At 41.8% G+C, this 24,723-nt stretch overlaps 1 protein-coding gene across 1 annotated transcript in view; it reads right to left on the bottom strand.

Moving 5' to 3' along the window:
• Positions 1–24,723, bottom strand: part of LOC121527842 (growth arrest-specific protein 7-like) — a 117,380-nt gene that overhangs the window by 1,869 nt on the left and 90,788 nt on the right. Inside the window, exons 7-13 of the mRNA XM_041814852.1 lie at positions 18,402–18,517; positions 18,140–18,214; positions 11,528–11,606; positions 4,201–4,329; positions 3,261–3,384; positions 2,073–2,152; positions 138–236 (exon numbers count right to left, since the gene is read on the bottom strand). Coding sequence (XP_041670786.1) covers positions 138–236; positions 2,073–2,152; positions 3,261–3,384; positions 4,201–4,329; positions 11,528–11,606; positions 18,140–18,214; positions 18,402–18,517 — 702 coding nt within the window. The remainder of the gene's footprint in view (positions 1–137; positions 237–2,072; positions 2,153–3,260; positions 3,385–4,200; positions 4,330–11,527; positions 11,607–18,139; positions 18,215–18,401; positions 18,518–24,723) is intronic.

Genomic DNA, 24,723 nt, shown 5'->3' with positions numbered 1-24,723 from the left:
TACTGTTTGATATTCACTGTTTAAGATTCTGTTGTCATGACAAACCAGCAAATAGCAGGTTCAATGTTACAGATTTTATGTATTAGTCAATCATGTAAAAAAGCAGTTAAAATGAAGTTTTAGGTTAAAATCCTCACACTTTGGTTGAACATGTCCGTCTCATGTCTCAGTGTGGTGTACTGACACAGATGCTGTCTGATCATCTCCACCCGCTCCACCTCCAGACGCTCCAGCTCCTGAAGACCAGATCACACTGGGGTTATTAAACACATTCAGGAAGGTTCATTTAGAAAGCTACTTAAAAAATTATATTGATATATTATTGATCAGAATGCCTGATAGCAGAGGGAAACAATAAAGGAAAATAAGAGCCAAGACTAGGTCAAACTTGAACGGCAGAGTTGATGCATTAAAAAACATCTCAGTTGTGACAAGAAAAAAAAGGGAATATTTGTGGGCTTTGTGGAATTTACAAAAACACATTTCTCTGGCTATGGTAGCTGGTTTAGTCCACTAAAGCTTAAAGGTCACATATTATGCAAAATACACTTTTTCAGGCTTTTCTAACAAAAGTATGTGCCCCTGGCCAGTCCACAACCCCCCCGGTATCAGAAAAATCCATCCCCTCCTACTCTCTCTTTCTCCAGAAACTGTGTGCTGAAACAAGCCGTTCTCAGATTTTCCCCACATGATGTCATGTGAGGAGTTAGCCCCGCCCCCACGTTCAGTTGGCCCTCCCCACTTGGAAGAAAGTTCAACCTTCCTCTCCTCTCCAGGAGAGTCACATCCATTTAGCCACATCCATTTCCTGACAGGGGCGAAGTCAGGGGCGGAGTCAGACAGCTCATTAACATTTAAAGCCACAGACACAGAAACAGCTGGTTCTGAGCAGGGCTGAAACAGAGGGGGTTTTTAGACATGCAAACATAAATACTGGAGTGTTTTTACAGCAACAAACTTCACAGGCATGTTTTGGTGACCTCTGAGACCGATATAAACTTGTCTTTAAGGGTAAAATATGTGACCTTTACTGCTTTCTGAGTTAGTCTGCACCAAAGTGCCACTTAAAGCAGACTCGGACCTAGCTTTACAAACAGCAGAGCGTGGTGGAAGGGTCTCACACCAGCATAACCAAACTGAACCAATGAAACTCGAGTCGAGCCAAACAGGCAACAGAGTGTGAAAGCACTCTGTGCATGGCATGGTAAAGTTTTGGGGAAAATACCATTTTAAACTGAAGTATCATTGCTGTGTTTTTTAGTATTTGCTTAATATTTATATTTCTTAGCCTTAGTAGCACATAGAACATGAAAAAAAAACCCATCAACTCTTCCATGTTGACACTAAAGAGGCTCATCATTTCTAATCCTATCTGCCTCCCACATGTGTGTTTCAGTGAATCACATCCCAGTCCATCCTTTACATGAGTGTCCTAGCCTAGAGGGGTACAGAAGTAAAACAGAGCAATTCCAAACATTGATCAGCCAACAGCTTAGTCATGAAGCAGAAAGTTTTAGCTCAGAACATCTACAGCCTGAGGATCTTCTAGTTTACACACATCTCCCTGCAGCAGACTCTTCCTGCAGGAGCAGAATACCTGAAGCTCCTTCTACTCATTTTCAGACGGACTTTGTTGAATGGATAGCAGAAAAAAGTCCCGTGACTGAGTCTCAAAACAGAACTGAAGCATTCAGGACTTTTAACATGAATTAATGGTAAGCAGGACCCTTAAGTGGGTGGCAGCAGGCCTTTTTATAAGACTGTCCCTATTATTTTGTCTGCAAGTGACCAGTGAAGGTCAGCTAGCTCCATAATAGAGAGGACAAAGACAAGCCAGGGCCCCAAGATTTGCTATGAAACTCATTTTTTGCGATCATTTGGGAATTTTTACAACCCTTTCATCACTATTGCAACTGTACAACAACTAACACATGCTAAAGACACTGTTAAACATGGGTTTGGCAACAGGTGTTAAAAACCACTGGTATCTGAAGATTTAGGCTGTAATAAATCAGAGGCATAACGTGGCAGCAGTAAGTTACATTATCCTTTCTAAACACATGAAGTCTTACCAGACTGGTGGTGACGATCTCCTCGAACCATTTGGACTGGGACTGATTATAAAGGTCCACACATTTCATCAGGTCGTCTCCTGGAGGAGAGAATAAGGAGGAAAAAGATGAAAACATGAGGTTGCAACAGAGAGAAAACATGCCAAACTATCTTTAAAATCTCTGCTGGAGGATTCGTCCACTAGGTGGCGTCATTACATCACCATAGTCTGATGTGTATGTCTCGTATCGAGTGTTTGAGCTCCGTCTGCTAACAGGATTAAGAGAGATGGAGCAGATTATCACAGAGAGATCACATTCTATTAGGATCACATAATCAACAGTAAAAAAGAGATCTAATCTCTTTTCTCCATCTTCTTTGTTCGTTTCTGTCACTTCTAGTTTGCTGATGAAAACAAACTCATCATGATGAGATTCAATCAGAGAGGAGATGAAGATGATGATGACGATGGGGTCCATCTCCTGCTCATTTATCTGGTATTCATCCAGACATTAATGTTGTTTTATTTTATTAGATGTGGAAACACTCAGACGTACAGTTTGGGTTTCCATGACTACAGCGCTGCCGAAGGACTGAACCTAAAATCTGCTGTAACCTGGATTCATCCCATCCCTGATCCATACAGTGACTCTGTGGTGTTGGGTTTGTCTTACAGACTTTTAGCCCGTATGAATCTCTCCTAAAGTCTGCGGCGTCCGCCCCTGCCCACGCCTCCCTGTCACTGTGGTGTGAACGCTGAGCTCTCCTCTTCTCTCTGCTAAATAAAAAAAACTCTCCGTCTGTCTCAAAGTGCTGATGAAGCTCACACTGAAGACAAACCCAGCCTCACGGTTCACAGCTGATCTGGAGAGTGTGCTCCAGTGAACAGGAGGATCTCTGCAGGAGGGAGTTAACCCTTTAGTCACTTGGAGTGTGGTTTTTGTGTTCCTATTCTTCCACTGGATCGTGCTTTCTTCTGTGTTTCTCCACTTGTCTCTACAGTTTCTCTGACACCTCTGAGCGTGTTAAACTGCTGACATAATCGTAGCATCTGCTCCTGATGGGTCTATCTGGTCTTTAAACTTTAAAACACGGAGAAAACCTCCCCAGGTTCAGTAAAACAATCATCCCCCTTTAACAACAAACACCTGGGTGACACTTTGACCCCAAGTTGACCCTACAGTTTGACCTCTGACCCTGGCTCTGACCTGCCTGGGTGGACTTCCTGCGGGCCTTCTTGATGTCTTCTTCGATCTTGTTGCTGAGTTTGATCTCCAGCTGCTGCGTCTTCAGCTCCAGTTCCTTCTGCCGGTCGGCGAGCGCTTTACGAGCCTGAGGAGAGAGGAGGGAGGTCAGAGACGGGACGTTAGAGCTCAGCACGGCACGAAACAAAACTTTTCATGCTTTCTTCAGTCTTCTAGTTCTTGGTTAAATTTTAGGATGACAGAGGATATGAAGAGGATCTCATGTCTGCTCTGAATGCTTGACCCTCCATCAGAGATTATCAGAGAAGAATCCAATAAAAAGTTGTTTTATAATATGATTGAGAAATAAAGAAGCAAAAATGAAAAAGAGACATAACCCTGCTTAAAAGAAGATTATTGCATATTCTCTAGAGACTAGAGCTGATGGGATAGTGGTGAGGTAAAGTCTGCTTCAGGCCCTTTTTTAGACCAACTATCCACGGAATCCAAGGAATATACTAGGAAGAGTTAAAATACCCATAAATACTGTAAGAAATTTTATTACTCTGCTCTGTTTTTGCTCATTTCTTGTCTTATGCCAGGGAAGAAATGACCCTCCAGAGACTCAAAACACATGCATTTATTGGTTTTGTAACTGTGGGACAGAGTCTAAGACCAAATCCTCTATGGGGACATTAAAGCCCGTCTTCTCTCATTAAACTGAAGCTGGCGTCCAAATTGGTGAATTTCTGTAAAATTAACTGCTAAATAATTCCTCATCTGCTTGTTATAGATATAATAAAACAGTTTAATCTTTACCAGAGATTTGAACTATTCCACCATAAAAGTTTGACAACTTTTGTGTCCCATCACATCAGGAGGGTGCATTATTAATTGTGTTCACCACTGACTCCAGTTAAAGTTCTCATTCTTGAGTATTTCTCTGATTGTGTTTCCGTCATACCTTTTCCACGGCAGCGTAGCGTCCGACCAGATGTTTCCTCAGATCAGCGATGTGGTGATCAAACCTCTTCATGTCCTTTTTGAAATTCTCCCTGAAGGTCAGGAACGGTTTCTCCACTTCACTCTGCAGCTGATCAACACAGGAAAGCGTGATCAATCACCACAGAAATAAACTAACACCAGTTATCATGTGTATATGATCTGCAGACAAAATGGTTAGAATATCTTATATTAATACTAAGTTCTTATTCTGAAGCTGAGGCTTCATGACAACTTCATATTTGTTGATGAAACCATGACATTAAGCTCCATGTCAAACGTGGTGAAAGTCCACAGACTGCTGTGGGAGGCTCAGAACATTGATGGATCCATCCTGATGGATGGATGGATGATGGATGGATGGATGATGGATGGATGATGTATGATGCATGGATAATGGATGGATGGGGGTAAATAAGAGTGCAGAGCCCTTGGTGAACATCTCTTCAGAGCGAGCTGATTTGATTTTTCCACAGACGTCAGAGAAATGTTTATTTTTAGCGGTAAAGATTCAGAGCTCTTTCCATCATTTAGAGACAAATAGACATCGATTCTTTGTGTCTGAAAGCTTCAGCAGGTAAAGGTGAGTCATCAACACAATGGCTGCAAAACATACAGTCAAAAAAAGGTGAAGATATAAATTACAAGAGTAAAGAAAACATCTGTCCTCCTTCTACATCACTACTCTTCTGGATCAATGTTTTTAATCTTTAACTCTAAAATCTGAACAGAATAAAAACTTCTTCATTTAAAGGAGGTGTCCGTAGTTTTTCTGGTCTCGTGTTGTGTTCACTGTCCAGAATGCATGACTTCTCTGATTTAAATCTGAATTAAAGCTGAATTAAATCCAGATCCAGTAAGTCTTCCTGCCATATACTGGTGTTTTCTTTCTACAGCAAAAAGCCATGAAATAAATTATAGCATTTACATTTTAGTAATTATGAAGTAATCAATCAAAAAGCAGGAAATGACTTTAATCCCTCCTTCATATATCCGATTTAATTACTCAAAACCATAATTAACTCTGTTTCCTGCAGCTGTTTTCAACATCATGTCATCATCCTCTCTCTGAGAGCCAGCTATGATGAGAAATGGTTTTTAAATTAAAACAACCACATTATCAGATATCCTCTTTACTTCTCTCTGAGCTTTTACTTTCTTTTTAGAAGTTAAACAACAGCAATGAGAAATCTACAGACTCCTCTACACTCTGGTCTCAGTCCTAGACTCCTCTACACTCTGGTCTCAGTCCTAGACTCCTCTACACTCTGGTCTCAGTCCTAGACTCCTCTACACTCTGGTCTCAGTCCTGGACTCCTCTGCCCTCTGGTCTCAGTCCTAGACTCCTCTACACTCTGGTCTCAGTCCTAGACTCCTCTACACTCTGGTCATAGTCCTACACTCCTCTACACTCTGGTCTCAGTCCTAAACTCCTCTACACTCTGGTCTCAGTCCTAGACTCCTCTACACTCTGGTCTCAGTCCTAGACTCCTCTACACTCTGGTCTCAGTCCTAGACTCCTCTACACTCTGGTCTCAGTCCTGGACTCCTCTGCCCTCTGGTCTCAGTCCTAGACTCCCCTACACTTGCTGATCTCAGTCCTAGACTCCTCTACACTTGCTGGTCTCAGTCCTTGACTCCTCTACACTCTGGTCTCAGTCCTAGACTCCTCTACACTCTGGTCTCAGTCCTAGACTCCTCTACACTCTGGTCTCAGTCCTAGACTCCTCTACACTCTGGTCTCAGTCCTAGACTCCTCTACACTCTGGTCTCAGTCCTAGACTCCTCTACACTCTGGTCTCAGTCCTGGACTCCTCTGCCCTCTGGTCTCAGTCCTAGACTCCTCTACACTCTGGTCATAGTCCTACACTCCTCTACACTCTGGTCTCAGTCCTAAACTCCTCTTCACTCTGGTCTCAGTCCTAGACTCCTCTACACTCTGGTCTCAGTCCTAGACTCCTCTACACTCTGGTCTCAGTCCTAGACTCCTCTACACTCTGGTCTCAGTCCTGGACTCCTCTGCCCTCTGGTCTCAGTCCTAGACTCCCCTACACTTGCTGATCTCAGTCCTAGACTCCTCTACACTTGCTGGTCTCAGTCCTTGACTCCTCTACACTCTGGTCTCAGTCCTAGACTCCTCTACACTCTGGTCTCAGTCCTAGACTCCTCTACACTCTGGTCTCAGTCCTAGACTCCTCTACACTTGCTGGTCTCAGTCCTAGACTCCTCTACACTCTGGTCTCAGTCCTAGACTCCTCTACACTTGCTGGTCTCAGTCCTAGACTCCTCTACACTCTGGTCTCAGTCCTAGACTCCTCTACACTCTGGTCTCAGTCCTAGACTCCTCTACACTCTGGTCTCAGTCCTAGACTCCTCTACACTTGCTGGTCTCTGTCCTAGACTCCTCTACACTTGCTGGTCTCAGTTCTAGACTCCTCTACACTTGCTGGTCTCAGTCCTTGACTCCTCTACACTCTGGTCTCAGTCCTAGACTCCTCTACACTCTGGTCTCAGTCCTTGACTCCTCTACACTCTGGTCTCAGTCCTAAACTCCTCTACACTCTGGTCTCAGTCCTAGACTCCTCTACACTTGCTGGTCTCAGTCCAAGACTCCTCTACACTCTGGTCTCAGTCCTAGACTCCTCTACACTCTGGTCTCAGTCCTAGACGCCTCTACACTTGCTGATCTCAGTCCTAGACTCCTCTACACTCTGGTCTCTGTCCTATACACCTCTTCACTTGCTGGTCTCAGCCCTAGACTCCTCTACACTCGCTGGTCTCAGTCCTAGACTCCTCTACACTCTCTGGTCTCAGTCCTACACTCCTCTACACTCTGGTCTCAGTCCTGGACTCCTCTGCCCTCTGGTCTCAGTCCTAGACTCCTCTACACTCTGGGTCAGTCCTAGACTCCTCTACACTTGCTGGTCTCAGTCCTAGACTCCTCTACGCTTGCTGGTCTCAGTCCTCGACTCCTCTACACTCTGGTCTCAGTCCTAAACTCCTCTACACTCTGGTCTCAGTCCTAGACTCCTCTACACTCTGGTCTCAGTCCTAGACTCCTCTACACTCTGGTCTCAGTCCTAGACTCCTCTACACTTGCTGGTCTCAGTCCTAGACTCCTCTACACTCTGGTCTCAGTCCTAGACTCCTCTACACTCTGGTCTCAGTCCAAGACTCCTCTACACTTGCTGGTCTCAGTCCTTGACTCCTCTACACTCTGGTCTCAGTCCTAGACTCCTATACACTCTGGTCTCAGTCCTAGACTCCTCTACACTCTGGTCTCTGTCCTAGACTCCCTTACACTCTGGTCTCAGTCCTAGACTCCTCTACACTTGCTGGTCTCAGTCCTAGACTCCTCTACACTCTGGTCTCAGTCCTAGACTCCTCTACACTTGCTGGTCTCAGTCCTAGACGCCTCTACACTCTGGTCTCAGTCCTAGACACCTCTTCACTTGCTGGTCTCAGCCCTAGACTCCTCTACACTCGCTGGTCTCAGTCCTAGACACCTCTACACTCGCTGGTCTCAGTCCTGGACTCCTCTACAATCTGGTCTCAGTCCTAAACTCCTCTACACTCTGGTCTCTGTCCTAGACTCCTTTACACTCCCTGTTTTCACTCCTTTATGTTGTCCTATTGTATCGTATTGTAACGTATCTTATCTTATTGTAACGTATCTTATCGTATTGTATGGTATTATAACGTATCTTATCTTATTGTATGGTATTGTAATGTATCTTATCGTATCTTATCCTATTGTAACGTATCTTATCATATCTTTTCTTATCGTATGGTATCTTATCGTACTGCATGGTATAGATATCAATCCTTTTAAATCCCCAGCTCTTTGTTATCACTTAGTCTGAGATTGTTTCATATTAAATCATGAGGTTCTAGCCAATACTAAGCTCTAGTTTTATCTTTTCATACTGTATCATCTTGTCTTGTATTGAACTGGTTTCTACTGTATCACACTGTTGAAGTCTTTGCCAATACCCAGCTTTAGTCATATCTTTCCAGATCATCTTCTCTCATGCTGAGTCCCGTCGTGTCTTATGGTGATTTATAAACCAATTCCCAGCTCTAGTTAAAATGTAGTATAATGTTTGAAACAGAAGCCTGACACTTCTTCCTGATCCTCTAAAAAGGTTTTCTAAATCGGTCTGTTCTGAAAGCAGAAACTAACTTTCACATCTGTTCATCAGTGGAGGAACTCATCAGGACTCCATTTCCTGCATCAGTCCAGCTGTGACTGCTCTCTATACGTCCTCTTTAACTCCCAGGAGACTGATCCAGAACTACACAGCCTAAAAATCTACATCAGTCTGCTTCCAACTGGGTGAGAGGTTCACTTCTTAACCCATCTGTTAAAGGACATCGTGGCTGTAGTGACACTCCAGTGTGGAGGATAATTTATGATGAATGTGTCATATTTATGTGAGTTTCAGCCCACAGAGCCATCAGGAAACCCTTACTGTCTGTTATCACATCTGAAGACACTCAGTCCGCCTCATGAGTCACATGCTCTGCAGAGCTAAGAGGCAGTATGGAAACACGCACAGTTCAGAATCTGTCTCTCTCCTACGTATGATTAGAATCACAATAATATTCTTCAATTGAACTCCTTTGGCACAGTATTTATTGAACATTTATGAAAATATGGGGCTGAATTTTTTTTATTTGAAGGTGGAATGGCCATGGCTGGCAATACACTAGATGAATTTAGGCCTGGTTTCTGGTTTGGTTTGCTTCGCTCCAAAAGATTGGGGATTAAAGATTAAATCGCAATATGGCCCAATGCAATTTTCAAATCGCAAAAGGTGCAATATTTCTTTAACCTGAAATCGTGTCAAAATACCAGTTTAGAACCTTTTTTTGCAGCAGAGAGGTTATGCATTACATATCAATGTCATTTAGCAGACATATGCAATCATTCTAGTGCCATATTTTAGAATAGAGTACAAAAATCATATTTTCTTTATTTTTGTATGTTTTTACAAATTATTAATTACAAAAATTATCATTCCTTTTAATACAACAGTTAATATCACATTTGCAAAATTAGTAAAAATGTCATCAAAATTCGATATATTTAAAAATTGGTTCTGCCCAGTTTAATCGAATATTGTGTTGGTTATAGTAAATAATGCATTATTGCTTTTTTTTTGTTGTAAAAATGCATGAGATAAGGAACTTAAGAAATAATTTCACATTAAATTGCAATCGCAATATTGGGTAAAAAAAAAAAAAATTACAATTTGATTATTTTTCCAAATAGTTCAGCCCTATGAAACAGCTGATCTTAAGCCAAGCTTTAGTCTATAAAGGAGGAGGCTGGGGTGGAGGAGGTGAAGCTTTAAGCTATAAAGGAGGAGGCTGGGGTGGAGGAGGTGAAGCTTTAGTCTATAAAGGAGGAGGCTGGGCTGGAGGAGGTGAAGCTTTAGTCTACAAAGGAGGAGGCTGGGCTGGAGGAGGTGAAGCTTTAGTCTATAAAGGAGGAGGCTGGGGTGGAGGAGGTGAAGCTTTAGTCTACAAAGGAGGAGGCTGGGCTGGAGGAGGTGAAGCTTTAGTCTATAAAGGAGGAGGCTGGGGTGGAGGAGGTGAAGCTTAAGTCTATAAAGGAGGAGGCTGGGATGGAGGAGGTGAAGCTTTAGTACATAAAGGAGGAGGCTGGGGTGGAGGAGGTGAAGCTTTAGTCTATAAAGGAGGAGGCTGGGGTGGAGGAGGTGAAGCTTTAGTCTATAAAGGAGGAGGCTGGGGTGGAGGAGGTGAAGCTTTAGTCTATAAAGGAGGAGGAGGCTGGGGTTGAGGAGGTGAAGCTGTAGTCTATAAAGGAGGAGGAGGCTGGGATGGAGGAGGTGAAGCTTTGCCAGCAGCATTAATGCGAGCAGATGTTTATGGGCAGTATATCATCTTTAAATGGACCGCTGTGCTGAGAGAAAGAGCTGTGATTGGCTGTGGGAGCTGGGAGACAATAATTGGTGTCAGCTGGCTATCAGCTGATGGTGGCTATTGGTATGACTTATGTGAACTAACGCTAAGCTTCATCAATATTAGACAGAATGAAATAGGGCAGAATGATTTAGAAAATGCATCTGATTGCAATTATCATTGCCCATACTGCAAATTTGATTGCTTTAGTGAATGGGGATTATTGTTTTAATGCCATTTGTTTTAACTAAGAAAAACGTGAATAAAACACAAAAAGGACAATTTTTGTAAACCAAACACTTGAATGTTTGTAAAATGTTTATTAAATCCCTGCTGCTGCAAAAATTAATGTATTAAACAGGTATTTTGACAGATTCAAGGTAAAGCAATATTGCAACATGCTACACTGCGATTTAATCTCTAATTGCCCAGCCCTAATAAGGAGCAGTGAAATAAATCATACTGAAACCACATACTTGAGGGTAATTTGGAGAATTTGGCCTGTATTCACATTGTCAACATTGTTTTATGCCACTTGTGTAAGTACTCAGTCTGATGCAGCAGGTGGCAGTATGCACATAGCTGATTTACAAATCCACCAAGGAGGAGAAAGAAGAAGAGAGGCCAGTGGCAACCACTCGTGGCATGACCTGAGTGATGATTGTTTATGTTTATTGTTTACTTGCCCATCCTGCCACCATGGATGTTTTTAAAATAATTTTTAAGACACCATGAGGATACAGCTGTATTTGAGACATTAATTGCTCTTGCAGCTCTACTCACTGACTACAACTCATGGTGATCGGTAAGCTGAGCCATCTGCTGACTATATTCTGATGTTGTACCATGCATTTAGAAAGTGTGACCAAACCACAGCCTTGGGAAAGAAATGTTGTTGTTATGTTGATGCCACATAGCTGACTCAACTCTCTGTCCCCCATCGGGGTGAGGTTGCATCCACATCTCCTGTGTACCATGCCAGAGTCCACTTGAATCGTGCCTGCCACCACCTCCTCAAGTGCTGCACTCATTTGCATTCACACTGACCAAAGCAGGCCAAACTTTGGGCACACATGCACCCACATCTGGGATTGGGCCCCCAGTGAGAAAGCAGTTCTAGATGGAAGGTTCTAGCTATTTCACTCAAGATTGAAACAAAACTATGCAACAACAATCAGCTTTAGGAGAGCTTTTCTGGGGTAAAAGCTCATAGAGAAGAGGAATCAGAGAGAAGAAGGAGCAAGAGCTGGGTGGGTATGATTGAATAATATAATAATGATCATTGCTCATGTGGATAAACGTGATTAATGGTCACTCCACAGAAAGCATGCTCCTTTAAGAGAAGAGGTGTGTCGTCCTACCTTTGAGGAGAACTTCAGATGAACTTCAGCTTCGTCTGCCAGACTCTTCTTCAGCTGAGCCCAGGCCTCTCCAAGCGTCCTGAGAGATGACAACACCGTTTAATATCTCAGACCAAAGACCAGGGACCACACAGAGTGGGTGGGGGGGTGGGGGGGTACAGGGAAATACAGTCACATATAAACACACTCTGATGGGGTTCAGCAGTGGAGTCAGAGCAAAAGTTCACAGATGGAGCTGTAACAGTAAATCTGCTGAGCTGAGCCGAGGTCAACCTCAGCTCACGGTGATAACGCAACGTAGGAGACATGAGATACAGTCCATTGCTCAGACACAGCTGGAGGACATGCAGACGGCTGGAGGACAGCTGAATTCTATAGTGCTCATGGGTAACTATGGAGGCCCTGAGTGGACATCTATTCATACAAGTTAAATGTGTGGTTTCATCTCACAACTTATTTACAACTTATTTTCTTGCAATCTTTGGACTACTAAACTGGGTTTCCCATGATATCAGGCAGAAGCAGAAAATAGACAGTCATATTTTTGTGTCGTGTTTGCTTTACTAGCACCAATGATTAAATTGATAAGACTCATTAGAAAGGAAAATCGGTCTCTGCCATGGGCTAAATGTTTTAAACATTTCCAGCATTTTACTGAGAAAAAGTCTAGACCTTGTTTGTCTGTAAGAAAGGGAAAGGGTTAAACTTTTTGTATTAATAAGCCCAGACAAAGCTGCAATCCTGGCGCTCTGCCTGGTTCATCCTGGTTTCACTCTTCAGGGTGAGAACTCAGGCCGTGCAGGACTATCGGACTGTCGCATGAGCACAGAAAATCTCTGTTCTGGCCGTTTGTCATCCACGCAAAAAAAAAACAAAACAATGTTTTCACTTTGTGAGCGGGGTACTGAGTGTAGATTAATGAGGATAAAAATACTTTTATTTTTTACTTTAACACCAGGCCGCAACATGAGAAAAATGACAAAGGGAACAGAGACTGAATACTTCCTGAATGACTGAATGTGTAGTGCAGATAAAACATGTTAGACTCCTGATCAAAGTTTTAAGACCAGTTAGAAAAATTGTAAGAATTTACATTTTGCACTGTTGGATCTTAAGAAGGTTCTTAGTAGAGCTTCAAAATGCAAAAAAGAATAAATGGGAGCGAGAGCAATTTATCGAAAAGAACAATCGAACTGAAATAGGCTGTTCATCAGCTAATCAAAAGTTTAAGACCACAGCCTTTAAAAGCCAAAATCTGTGCAAAAATGTGGATTCCATTCGATTTTCTGTCAGATATTCTCACTGTCATGACCTCCTGATGATGAAGGCAAAAAAGCTTTCTGTCTTTGAACGTGGTCGGATTGTTGAGCTGCATAAGCCAGGCCTCTCACAACGTGCCATCACTGCTGAGGTTGGACGCAGTAAGGCAGTCATTCTGAATTTCTTAAGAGGTCCTGAGGGTTATGGAACAAAAATGTCAAGTGGTAGACCCAAAAAATTTCACCGGTGCTGAGCTGGAGGATCTGATTGGCTGTCCGTCAAGACACTGGACCATCCTCGACTCAAATTAAGGCCGTTACTGGTGCCGACTGCAGCCCAATAACCATCAGACAGCATCAGTGAGGGAAGGGCTTAAAAAACAAAAACGTCTTCAAAGGCCTCGTCTCCTTCGACGCCACTAAGTTGCCCATTTGGACTTTGCAAGGGAGCACCAAACATGGGACACTGAAAGGTGGAAGAAAGTTTTATTCTCTGCTGAGAATGCTCTGGTTTTCTTAGGTACATGTAGGGGGGGGGGCTCCACGGAAGAATGGTTGGGAAACTCTGTTCTAGACTGACTGACTGAAGAGTGTAGTGTAGTTTTAAATGTGGGAAATAGCCATAAACTTGGCTAATGTAATTGGACTACAAGGTTTTTGATGCTGTTACATCTCTAAAACTCACGAAATACTTTAAAATAAAAAAACATTTAAGAGACGTGGAACATAAACCTGAAAAAGGCTCTACACTTTAAACGTCCTCTCTAGTTCTTTCATCGTTATCGTCTTCATGGACATTAAACATGGAGTAATGTGAGGAATCTTCAGTATTTATTAAAGGTAAATATTCCGAACATTTGGCCATAAAAAAGTTCATGTGTAAGACAGAGTCATCTCTCCCTGCTCTTCTCTACAGACGATGTAAGCGTGCAGAGGGACCCTCCATCTTTCTTCCAGCTGCTGGCTGTAAAACAATCGTTGAGCAATCAGACGGTCGCGGAGACACGAGGCTGCAGGTCAGCACCGACCGTCTTTATGTCTGAGCGCGCTCACTTCAAAGCGCCGCTCTGAATGGAAGACATGTGAGGAATTCCCTCAGACTGACAGCCAAAACATTCCTCATACTGTGGAGGAAAGGCCAACACCTGCAGATCTACGGCAACAAAAGTGGGTCAAACCAAGTGTGACCAGAACGCATACTGTACATTCTTCATCGCTAAGTGGATATTTACCGTTTCCTGTCTTAATCTGATTACAGATAAAGAGCTGAGAGTTAACATTCATCAGATTTGGCTTTTAAATATGAAGCTGTTGACTTTTCCTCACGTTATTTCTCAGTACAGCCTCTCAACAAACTCAAGTGTTCATCTTCAGCTCTTTCCTTACTTTTTTCCACTGTTGGCAGACAAAACCAGGTTTAATGCTGCCAACCACAACTTGCTGTTTTCAGTCTTGTGCAGTCTTTTGTGCTTGGAGTAAAATAAATCCTACATTGCAGTCCAGGTAGGGTTGAACTGACAGGTTTCGTTGTCTAGATTTATTTTAGTCCAAAACACCTGGCTAATAAGTCTTTTCCCAGTGTCTGGTTCACAGATACTTCTGTAAACCTCTGTACCAGTCAGTAATGGCCTTGTGCAAGTCTTGCCAAAGATAGGAATGAAGTAAGATGGCTCACTCTCAAACTATGCATAAATGCATGATGAAAACATAAAGTAACACCTTAACTTTTTGGGACAATGACTAGAATCCAGCGTCTGAGGGAGGATTCACTTCCTGCCTCCATTCAGCAGAATTAAAGTGATCACATGCCTCTGGGCCACATCTCTCCCAAACAAATGGTAACTTCAGGAATAAAACGCCGGCTGGTTCTGCAGCTCGGACGGTAGGAACCGTCCAACAAAACGCTGATTGTCCGTGTGACAACAGAGCGGCCGGAGAGAGAGAGAGCATAATGAAAGGATTGTGCTGCACTGTTCTGGGTGTGGGCCGAGCGAGCACGCTGGTATAATCTGGATTCTATATGGGACGATTCTGCCCACTCTGACCCTCCATCAGCTTTAGCATGCTAATATGAGGAGGGATTATATGGTACGCATGTAGGCCGAGGCTGGAGGGGTAAGCAGGGATAAACTGCTCTGTAAGCCGTCTGTTCTCAACTTCAAGTTTGACCACTTTCAGGAACAGGAAATGAAGTACAAATAAGAAACTTCCTTTGAGGTTGAAGAGAGAATGTGTGAAGTTTTATCTGTGAACAAAAGAAACTTGTTACATATCTAAAAGGGAGGGTAAAAACAGCAAGAAGCCATCATTTGATCGATGTTTGCATCGGTTTTGAAAATGTCTGCAAAAAAACAAAAAAGGAATTAAAGGGTCACATGTTTGACCCTTTAAGACAAGTTTATATTGGTCTCAGAGGCCCTTAAAACATACCTGTGAAGTTTGTTGCTGAAAAAAACTCCAGTATTGGATGTTTGCATGTCTAAAATCCCCTCTGTTTCAGCCCTGCTCAGAATGAGCTGTTACTGTGGCTTTAAATGTTAATGAGCTGTCTGACTCCACCCCTGACTCCACCCCTCTCAGGAAATGGATGTGGCTCTCCTCTCAGCTGAGAGATGGATCAGGAGAGGAGGGCGGAACTCTCTTCCAAGTGGGAGGAGGCAACTGAACCTGGAGGCAGGGCTAACTCCCCACATGACATCATGTGGGGAAAGTCTGAGAACCTCCTGTTTCAGCACACATTTTCAGAATTGTGGAGGGGGGGGGGGGGGGGTTCAGATTCTTGGGGTGATTGTGGACAGCTTAGGGGTACATATTTTGGCTAGAAAAGCCGGGAAAAGTGATGTTTTTAGAATATATACCCTTTAATTTCCAGCACCTACTGCGATCTTTCAGAGTAAAACGCGTTTGTTTTTTGATTTTCATGCTTGTCTTTAACGTTAAGCTCCAAACTTCATCCAAAGTAAAAATCTTCTCAGATCCTGTATGAAAATGTTTGTTGAAGTGCTTTAAACACTTTTCGATTTGTCTCAAATGTGTGCATGTTTGCATCAATTAAATCAGGGGTTCTCAACATTGGGGTCGGGACCCCATTTGGGGTCGCGAGACACTGGGAGGGGGTCTCCAGATGCTTTAAAAAAAATAAGAACATTTTTGAATTACACTGTTGCCACTTTACACCAATTTGCCTAATTTTAACCCATTTTTTCTACTAAAACTCACTTTTTTGTCAGTTTTAAACCCCCACTTTTTTCTGCCTGTTTTTGCCACTTCTAAACCAAATCTTGCCACTCTCTGTCTATTGTTGGCTCTGTTGACACATCATTGCCACTATTAAACCATTTTACCACTTTTTAAGCCACATTTACAATTTGATATGCCCATTTTGACAGTTTCGGACCTTTTCTGCAGCAGCTAACCTTTTTTGCCGATTTATAACAATTTTCATCCCATTTCACCAAATTTCCATCTATTTTTGCTACTTTAGTCCAATTTCAGCCATTTTTGAATCCCCTTTTACCACTTAATATGCACATTTTTGCCACATTTAAAATCTAATTTCACCACCTTTCCCACCATTTTTTGCCATTATTAACCCATTTTAGCTATTTTTAGCGTATTTTGATTCTGTTTTAAACAAAAGATTTTACATTTTTAAGAGGGCTTCTTACTACACAAATGAATTAAAATTTGTTTCTTTGATAAGAGTGGTTATTCCATCTATCCATTTTCTATACTGCTTATCCCGTTAGGGGTCACGGGGGCGCTGGAGCCTATCCCAGCTGTCATTGGGGCAAGAGGCGGAACAGGGGAATATTCACCCTCTGACATGACTTCCAGTTGTCCTGTGAGACCATGGGTGCTTCCGCCATGACAGTCCACCCATAGCGAAGCCAATGCTTTGCCTCACCACGTCTCCAACCCACCGGCAAGGGAGTAATTGGCAAATTAGATTTTGGGAGTGATCTGGATCACTGTCTGGATCCAGGAATGTTTTTAAAGGATTCTTTTCTATTGGGAGATAGGGCTGATGGCGGAGGTCTGCTGAGTGCTCTTCTAGTTTTCTATAGTTCTAGTTCAACTTTTGGAAAAGTGGGTGACCTTAGTCATCAAGATCACATGACTGTAAACAAACCACAAATATGATTAAATTTGCCTCTAAAATAAACTTGTAGTAACTTTAACTTGATGATTGCAGAGATATAAATCAGTCAGGAGTCATGCTGCCTACATTTCACTCTTTTTTCTACATGATTAGAAAATGAGACTGAAGGGAATCTGTGGGTTGAGCAATTAAAAAATTCCACTGTGTTAAAATTGCTTGAATTCTTCTATTTGGTAAAGCGTCTGTTGCTCCTCCATGCCTGAATCTATGAATAAGAAACATCTAAACTTAATCTAAAGATAATAGGTGGATGTGAGTAACTAAAGCTCTCCATTTGCTCTCTATTTTGAGGCTTAGGTTGTAGCTGTGGATGCTTCGGTGATGTTTGTCACGTTGCTGTGCTCTCACTCTCCGTCCTGGAGGAATCTCTTAATAAAGATGAGTTTAATAACAGAGCCGTAGGCGGCATCCGAACAAATCACAGCTTCGTGTCTTTGTGGGCGTCTTCAGCTGGCCGTGCCCCTCTCCGTGTTCGAGTTTCCCCTCCGAGGATCAGACAAAGACCGGCCCTCAGCGTGAAGCCTCCTCTGCTGTCACTCTCCCTCAACCTGCAGGGTTTCCCCTCATTCCTCTTCCAACCCCCGACATGTTCGGCTAAACATCTGCCTCCTCGTGTCTCGCTGGTCTGGTCTGTGGGTCTCCCTGCCCTCCAGCTCTCTGGTAAACGCTGAGGCGGTCTACAGCCGCACAGAGATCAAAGCGTGTGGTGATTTACAGGAAGTCTACAGAGCTTCACAGCTTCTCTGACAGAGCTGCAGACACAGACTCACAGCAGGACGTCCCGCCTGGTTAGCTACCAGAGGGGCTGTCCATCTGACCCACTAATTAGTCCACTTACTCCATATTTATACAGGACAAATCCCTCAGAGCACACATCAGCTTAACTATTGATTTTAGAGTACAAATGATTTCTCTGACGTTTTACTGCTGCAGTCTTGCATGGTCTGGTACTGTTGCTCTGGGAGGTTATCGCTGCAAACGCTGCAAAAAGGTGCCGTTCACTAAAGACCTAAGACTGTTTCCAACTGGAAGTCTCATGCTATAACACCGGGTACAAATTCAGATTGGTTGTATAGTTCTCTCATCAAATGTCCCGACTGCTGACTGTGACAGCAGCTCAGATATTTGGATTAAAAACACAATGACGTGCTGTTTTTCATGACAACCGCTGGGGATGAAGAACTCACTCACCCTTCCTCCTGGCTGGCGAGGGGGATCTGTGAGAGCTTGGAGAGGTTCTTGGCGTATTCTTCTTCTATCTTTATCCTGAGAGGGAAGGACACGCTTTGATTACCACACATTTACACAAACTCACCGTTTCCATGATCATTTCCTGGGTTAAGCAACACGCTGAAGTTCTTTGAAAAAGAGGGGAAACTGCTTGTTAAATGATGACTGTGTGGTAACCGAGGCAACCTGGGGATATAAACAAAGAGAGGAGGACAAGTGATACCTTTCTCGAATGAACTCGGCCATCTCCTTCTGCATCTGTTTCCCCTTCAGCTGTTTCTGCAGCAGCACTTCAAACCCGCTGATGGAGCCGTTTCCCTGAGGATCCTTCTTATCGGCCTGAGAGAGAAAATAACGACGTGAGAGAGGCACGCCGATCAAACACTGGAAGGCTTGGTAAACCATGCTCCATGCACAGACAGCATGTTCTATCAGATTCCACTGATCTGAGTGTCTCAGCTTGGTTTTTAAATCACAGACAGGACTGTGTTGGTAATTTAGCTACAAATGCAGTGCTGTTGAGTTAAAACTGTTTTAGGGAAAAAGTCCCTCAACAAACCACAGAATTATCCGTCAAGTTAATCTTTAGGACCATCAGATGATAAGGTCTTTGCTGACTTTGGTCTGAGTGGGGAATCAGGCCAAAAATCAGCGTGGTTATCTTTTCTTTTGTGCTCAACTAAAGCTGGAAACAGAGGAAACACTTAATGGCAGCAAAACAAGTGTTTACACGTGTCATCTAAAGCAGGGGTGTCAAACCCAATCACAGCAGATTCTGAACTTCGGTCGAACCTGAGGGCTGAACAGTTTTGGATCTAAATAAATAAATAAAGATAACAGGGCCAATATTTAAACATAAAATGTCAACTTTATTTTCACCAGAAATGAATTATGTGGGTTAAAAACTTGGCCCTGATGATAAATGATTTTTTGATTAAAAGGTAAAAACATGATAAATTGAAAAAGTCAAACTAATAAGTTTAAAAGGTAAAAACATGACATTTAAAGTCAAAATTATGTTTTTAAAAGACAAAATATGTGAAAGGACACTGGAACCATAAATCTAAAAAGTCAAAACTGAGATAAAATTCAAAATCATAATTTTTTAACAACCAAAATATGAGATAAACATCAAAATCACAAGTTTAAAATGTCAAAATATGAGATAGATGTTGTATAAATGAGTTTTGAAAGTCAAAATATTAACTGAAATTAAAATCATGGGTTTTAAAGGGAAAAAAATGATAAAAGTCAAAGTTAGAAGCTGAAAAGGGTCAAAACATCAGATAAAAGTCCAAATCATAACTTGAAAAGGTCAAAATAGGATTTAAAATGTAAAATTATGAATCTAAAAGGTACAAATATTAGATAAAAGCCAAAGTCATGAGTTGTGAAGGTTTAAATATGAAATGAAAAGTCAAAACAACTTTTAGACATCACTATAAGATGTAAAATTGAAAATATAGAGAAAACACAAATTTCTTTCCTACAATTCTGACTTTTTGTCGAATTTTTGTTACTGTTTGCTTTTTTCTAATTTTTATGACTCAATAAACATATTTTAAATCATAATGGTTAAGTTTACACTTTTATACTGGAGGAAATCTGCAGACCTCACACTGGTAGGCCGGGTATAACTGTACCACGGGTCGGATTTGGCCCCCGGGCCTTGAGTTTGACACCCCTGCTAAAGCAAACCACTGTCCAACAGGTAAGGGGAGGAGCTGGACTGAAACCACAGCAGATATAGCAGAGTAGTATGGCAGTTTAGCATTTAGCTAACAGCTAGCCACAGTCAGCTCACTAACTCTAGAGTTGAGTTTTGAGATTGGAGACTCTGTGACTATCAGCCACCATGTGTGGGGTCTCTAACGTTAAAAAAATCAGGTTAGAGTTAGCTCTTTTAGTGTGTGGAAGGCTCAAGTTAGGAGTTTTAACACTTTTTTTACTATATTATTGTCAGATTTCTATGATGCTCCCTTTCCTTTTCTCTCCATCATTGGTCCAGGAGGTAAACATGATCATGTGGTTTTTAAAGGTACATGTACATGTAGTTACCATGTTTGGTGTATTGGAGGTGTTTCTGAATGTAAATGTCTCTGTGTGCAGCAAGGTTATTACAGTTAACTAAAACTAAATAAATAAAACTAGAATGTAAAAATCATTTTAGTTACCTGAACCTAAACAAAAACTCAGCTTTCAAACAAATAAAAAACCCAAAAACTAACTGAAACGTAATTCTGCTCTTAGAAAACTAAAATAAAATGAAATTAAAGACAAAATCTCTTTAGTTTTAGTCGTTGGCAGCAGCATACGGACTGACATGTATGCTCAGTCCTGGAGAGAGTGAAATGCCCTGATTTGATTGGAGAAGACTTTACAAAACGGTCATTTCTGGTCTCAAGTTGTACAAAAACTAGTGCTGTTACAATAATACAACAATTATTCAATTATTTTTATTCACTACGCTGTGATTGATCATTATTAATCACAGCATTTGTCAAAATAGTTTTAAGTTTATTTTGATGTTTTTAGATTTTAGTGTTTTCAGATTTATATTTTTAAAGGTTGTTATTGTGAGGTGTTTTATTTTTATTCTTTTAATTCTATGTACTTATCGATACCACCATCCATACTTCCTATGGATAAAATAAGGTCAAATATTTAAACTAAAGTTGTCTTGGTTGAGTAGTGCTCGAGCTAAAAAGCTATCATTCAGTCTATCCCTCCAATATAAACACATATTCACACTGTTTCTCATCAAAAACTAAATTTTCACATTTTTATGTGGCATTTGAACACATCATAACATATAGAATACAGTCGTCTAATTTACAGAGGTTCCCTGAACGCATCATATTTCCGTCTTCAGCTTTAAAGTTCGCTAATTAACTTCAGTTTTTCCGATTCCACTGCGGATTTCTACACTGGATTAACGTTGTTAACAAACAGGACTGTCTCAAAGTTTTGGAGCACTTTCAGCATTTATCTGAGCAGCTGAAGAAGAAAACTGTCCTGAAGCAGCTGAACAGAGCGGCACGACCACGGCTTGATCCCGTGTTGTTGTTAGCGTCTTTGCTAACATTAGCAAAGATGTGCTCTACCTGAAGGTGGAACTTCAGACTTCGTTGTGCTTCAGTGTAAAGACAGTTCATCACTGCAGCATGTACCCACAGCTTTGGTTTTATCTTAACTAACATTCTCCAGCTCTTGACCATTAAGCAGACCTGGGTCTGTCTCCTCACTCATCACTGCTGCTGTGTCTGACCCTCTCACCTCTTCACCCGCAGGCACGTAAACATCCACGCTGGAGGACTACGGGAGCATGTTGTGGTCAAACTTAGTCAGTGGTTAAATTGAGTTATCATTTTTTTAAAGTGTTAACGTTTCAAGATAAATCCAAGCGTTAACTGTTAATGTTAACAGCCTTAATAGAAGCATCAAATTTGAATAAATTAAATGAAAAGTGATGAACTCTTTTGGGTCTCACCGCTAAAAGAATAAACTTAAAGGAACAAAAACTGAAATGAAAAGCATTTTTGCAAAATAAAAACTAAACTAACAACCCAGCAGGAAAAACTCATGAAAACTAAACTGAAATGAAAAACAGAAGGAAAATACAAAAAAATAAAAACTAATGAAAACCCCAAACTTTTAACCTTGGTGTGCAGAAACCTGCCCATCAGAGATAAGTGGGATTTATCAGCACTGAATGTGAACACTGCGTGAATAACTAGCATCAGTATGTCTGATAAATATGTCATTTTTGGTCATAAGATAAAATCTAGTGCAGGTGTCATCAGCTACATTTGTACCAGGGCCAGCTTTTCTCAATCAGGCACTCTGAGGGGCCGAACACTTACAAATATTAAAAATGGTTTAGTTCACATATTTTTGTGAATGCATGTCATTTGTCAGGTCTCTAACGATGAGGTCAGTCTCTATATCACAGCCAGCCACAAGGGGGCGATTGAGATATTTTAGTTGAGTGGGTTAAAAACGTCTGTTCACAGAAAACTAGTTTTTATCAATAAAGGATGGACTGATAAAGACATGTTTAACATGCATTACATTTGCTAATAAAGGCTGACAGGTGGGTTTCTGAAAAAATCATTGTAGATTAAATTGTTTCAGTCTAAACTGTTTTGCTTTAATAGCTGTAGGGATATAAAAAAAGAAAAGAAACCTGAAACCTGATATTTGAATTTGATAATGTTCTGGGGACAGGATGGGAAGATGTGGGCGGCCTGATGTGGCCCCGGGCCTTCAGTTGATTATCACTGATCTCGGACATTTGTGACCAAAGCTGGTAAAAACTCCTGCAAGTCATCCGAGGTCATTTTTGAGATTTTTACACGTTATGAAAGTGTAGATTCCAAGCTTTCAAATGGTGTATCACACGCCTTAATCTGAGCATATTTTACAAGGATATGCTCATTTGAATGTTAACTTCTAGTTTCTGTTTGCTCTGAGAAAACCAGGCTCAAAGTTTCAGGACTTTCATACCTTCAGGCAGGCCAGGTAATGGGCGTGACCAACAGAGCCACATTTACGTAAAGTCCACCCAAACCAAGCTTCTGAATCGGACTGGTGACGCTCATCAAAATATTCCCATAGGAAATCCGCCTTCATCAAACTTTCACTGTGGAGTGATCCTGAAGTCATCCCAAGTCTGTTGATAATTTTTGCCGCTTCTTCATCGTCTCTTCTACTTTTCTTCGCTGCAGGGTGCATCTTGAAGCTTGTTAATAAAAGGTGATAACTAGAAACAACTGCGTTTATGTGCCGGGGGAGGGGTGGCGTTTGAGCCATGCGGTGTTTGTTATTGTCCATCTCAATGGGCCAAACTGGGAACAATGGCAGGCTGAGTGGCCAGTTATCACACAGCAGTTTCGCTTTCCCCTCCCCTCAATCTCCCTGCAGGAACTCTGAAATCAGGGCATTTTAAAACACAAAATTAACGCTTTTAAAAATCACATTTGTGTTACTTTTTTCATCGAATGAGTAGTTTAAATGTCGGACTTGCATAAAATGAGAAAAAACGAAAAATGATCATTTTGAAGAAAACGCCTTATATATCCATTTTTCTCAACCACCGGAATGCCGACATGCAGGAACTTTATCTGGCTTCCGTCACAATTTCTACACCAAGATCAGGATTTTTACAACACCCACAATGGCCAATGGGAGCAAGCAGATCAAGAGGCACCACCAACCAAATGTACAACTTCATCTCCGCCAGGATTTCTGCAATATTCTTGAACTCACTTTTTGTTTTGTTTTTTGTTGCTGCAAAAAAAAAACACATCATGCAGCAGAGCTAGGCTATCAAACATCCTCCATGTTTATTTCTGAAGTCATGTTTAGAGATCTCGTGGAATCTCCATAGTGAAATTTTCTGTTTTAAAAATTAGTGAAGATTTGAAAATCTTCACGTGTATCCATCGTTTTTGTTTTCCACTGTGTTGTTGCTCGGTGTGTTAGTCTGACACACATGCACAAACACACACGCACAAACCTGGTAGAGATTAGACAGCGGGGTGTCAGATGTCCAAACAGAGCAGCGGCGTCCAGCGGCTCCCATGTCGCCGTTATCTGTTGGATTTGATTAAAGCTGATGCTGATTCTCAGCGTGTAGCTCAGCCGCCACGAGATAAATACGGAGTCATGTTCAAGATGAAAAGGGTTGGCTGTTGTTTCTGAGCACACCGCATCGCCGTGATTTCCCTTTAGTGAACGAACCATGGACACACGCAGAGGAACAAACTCCTTTTTTCAAGGATTGTTGTCTGTCTGTGGTCACTTTTATTCAAATATTCCTCTGAATAACCCCGGCATTCTGAGCTGTTGTTCAGTTTTTCCTGTTCTGTTTGCAGAGGTTTAGCAGCATGTATGCAGTTTACCGTTTTATAGACGTGTCGTATATTTTTATATATCAGAGCGGTGATAAACATCTTTATGAGCACTGCTTCTCTGGATTATTACCTCCTCTTATTAAGACTATAAATTATGTGTGTTTTTCTCTGTGTGTGTATTCAACACTGAGGGGTCAGGAGTACACACTGCTGTGTTTGGAGATGTTTTGAAGTGCTAACCATGAAACTGAACTATGGACCAGGTATCCCTGCAGGATCAAATCTGCAGTCTAGATAAAGTCAGATAGGATGGTTTCACATAGGGGCGTGGGCTCTTGGGTTTTCTGCTGGAAATATGTCATTACAGGTACTGTAGCAGACGCTTCTGTGAAAAATGACATTCATCTGAAGGTAAGTACAACATAAACAAAGATCTAGAGGAGAGGAAACAAAACAAAATCAAGTCCTTTGGACACTGCTGCTGCAGTCTTAACCACAATGCACATGGTGTATAGAGTGTTATTATTTTATTAGTTTGTTGTGTGTGCATTAAACCTTTGCATATCCAATGCCCCTTTTTCTGACTAATTATTATAAGAACAAAGAGAAACGACTGTACTCAGGCGCCGGGTTACAGTCTGCTTAGGTGGACAGGCTCCACATAAACTCAGGTATGGGATGCAGCAAGGC

This window comes from Cheilinus undulatus, linkage group 20 (genome assembly GCF_018320785.1).
Source record: "Cheilinus undulatus linkage group 20, ASM1832078v1, whole genome shotgun sequence".
Lineage (NCBI taxonomy): Eukaryota > Metazoa > Chordata > Actinopteri > Labriformes > Labridae > Cheilinus > Cheilinus undulatus.
Note: the sequence above shows the minus strand (reverse complement) of the source record. Positions and strands in the feature narration are given on the sequence as shown.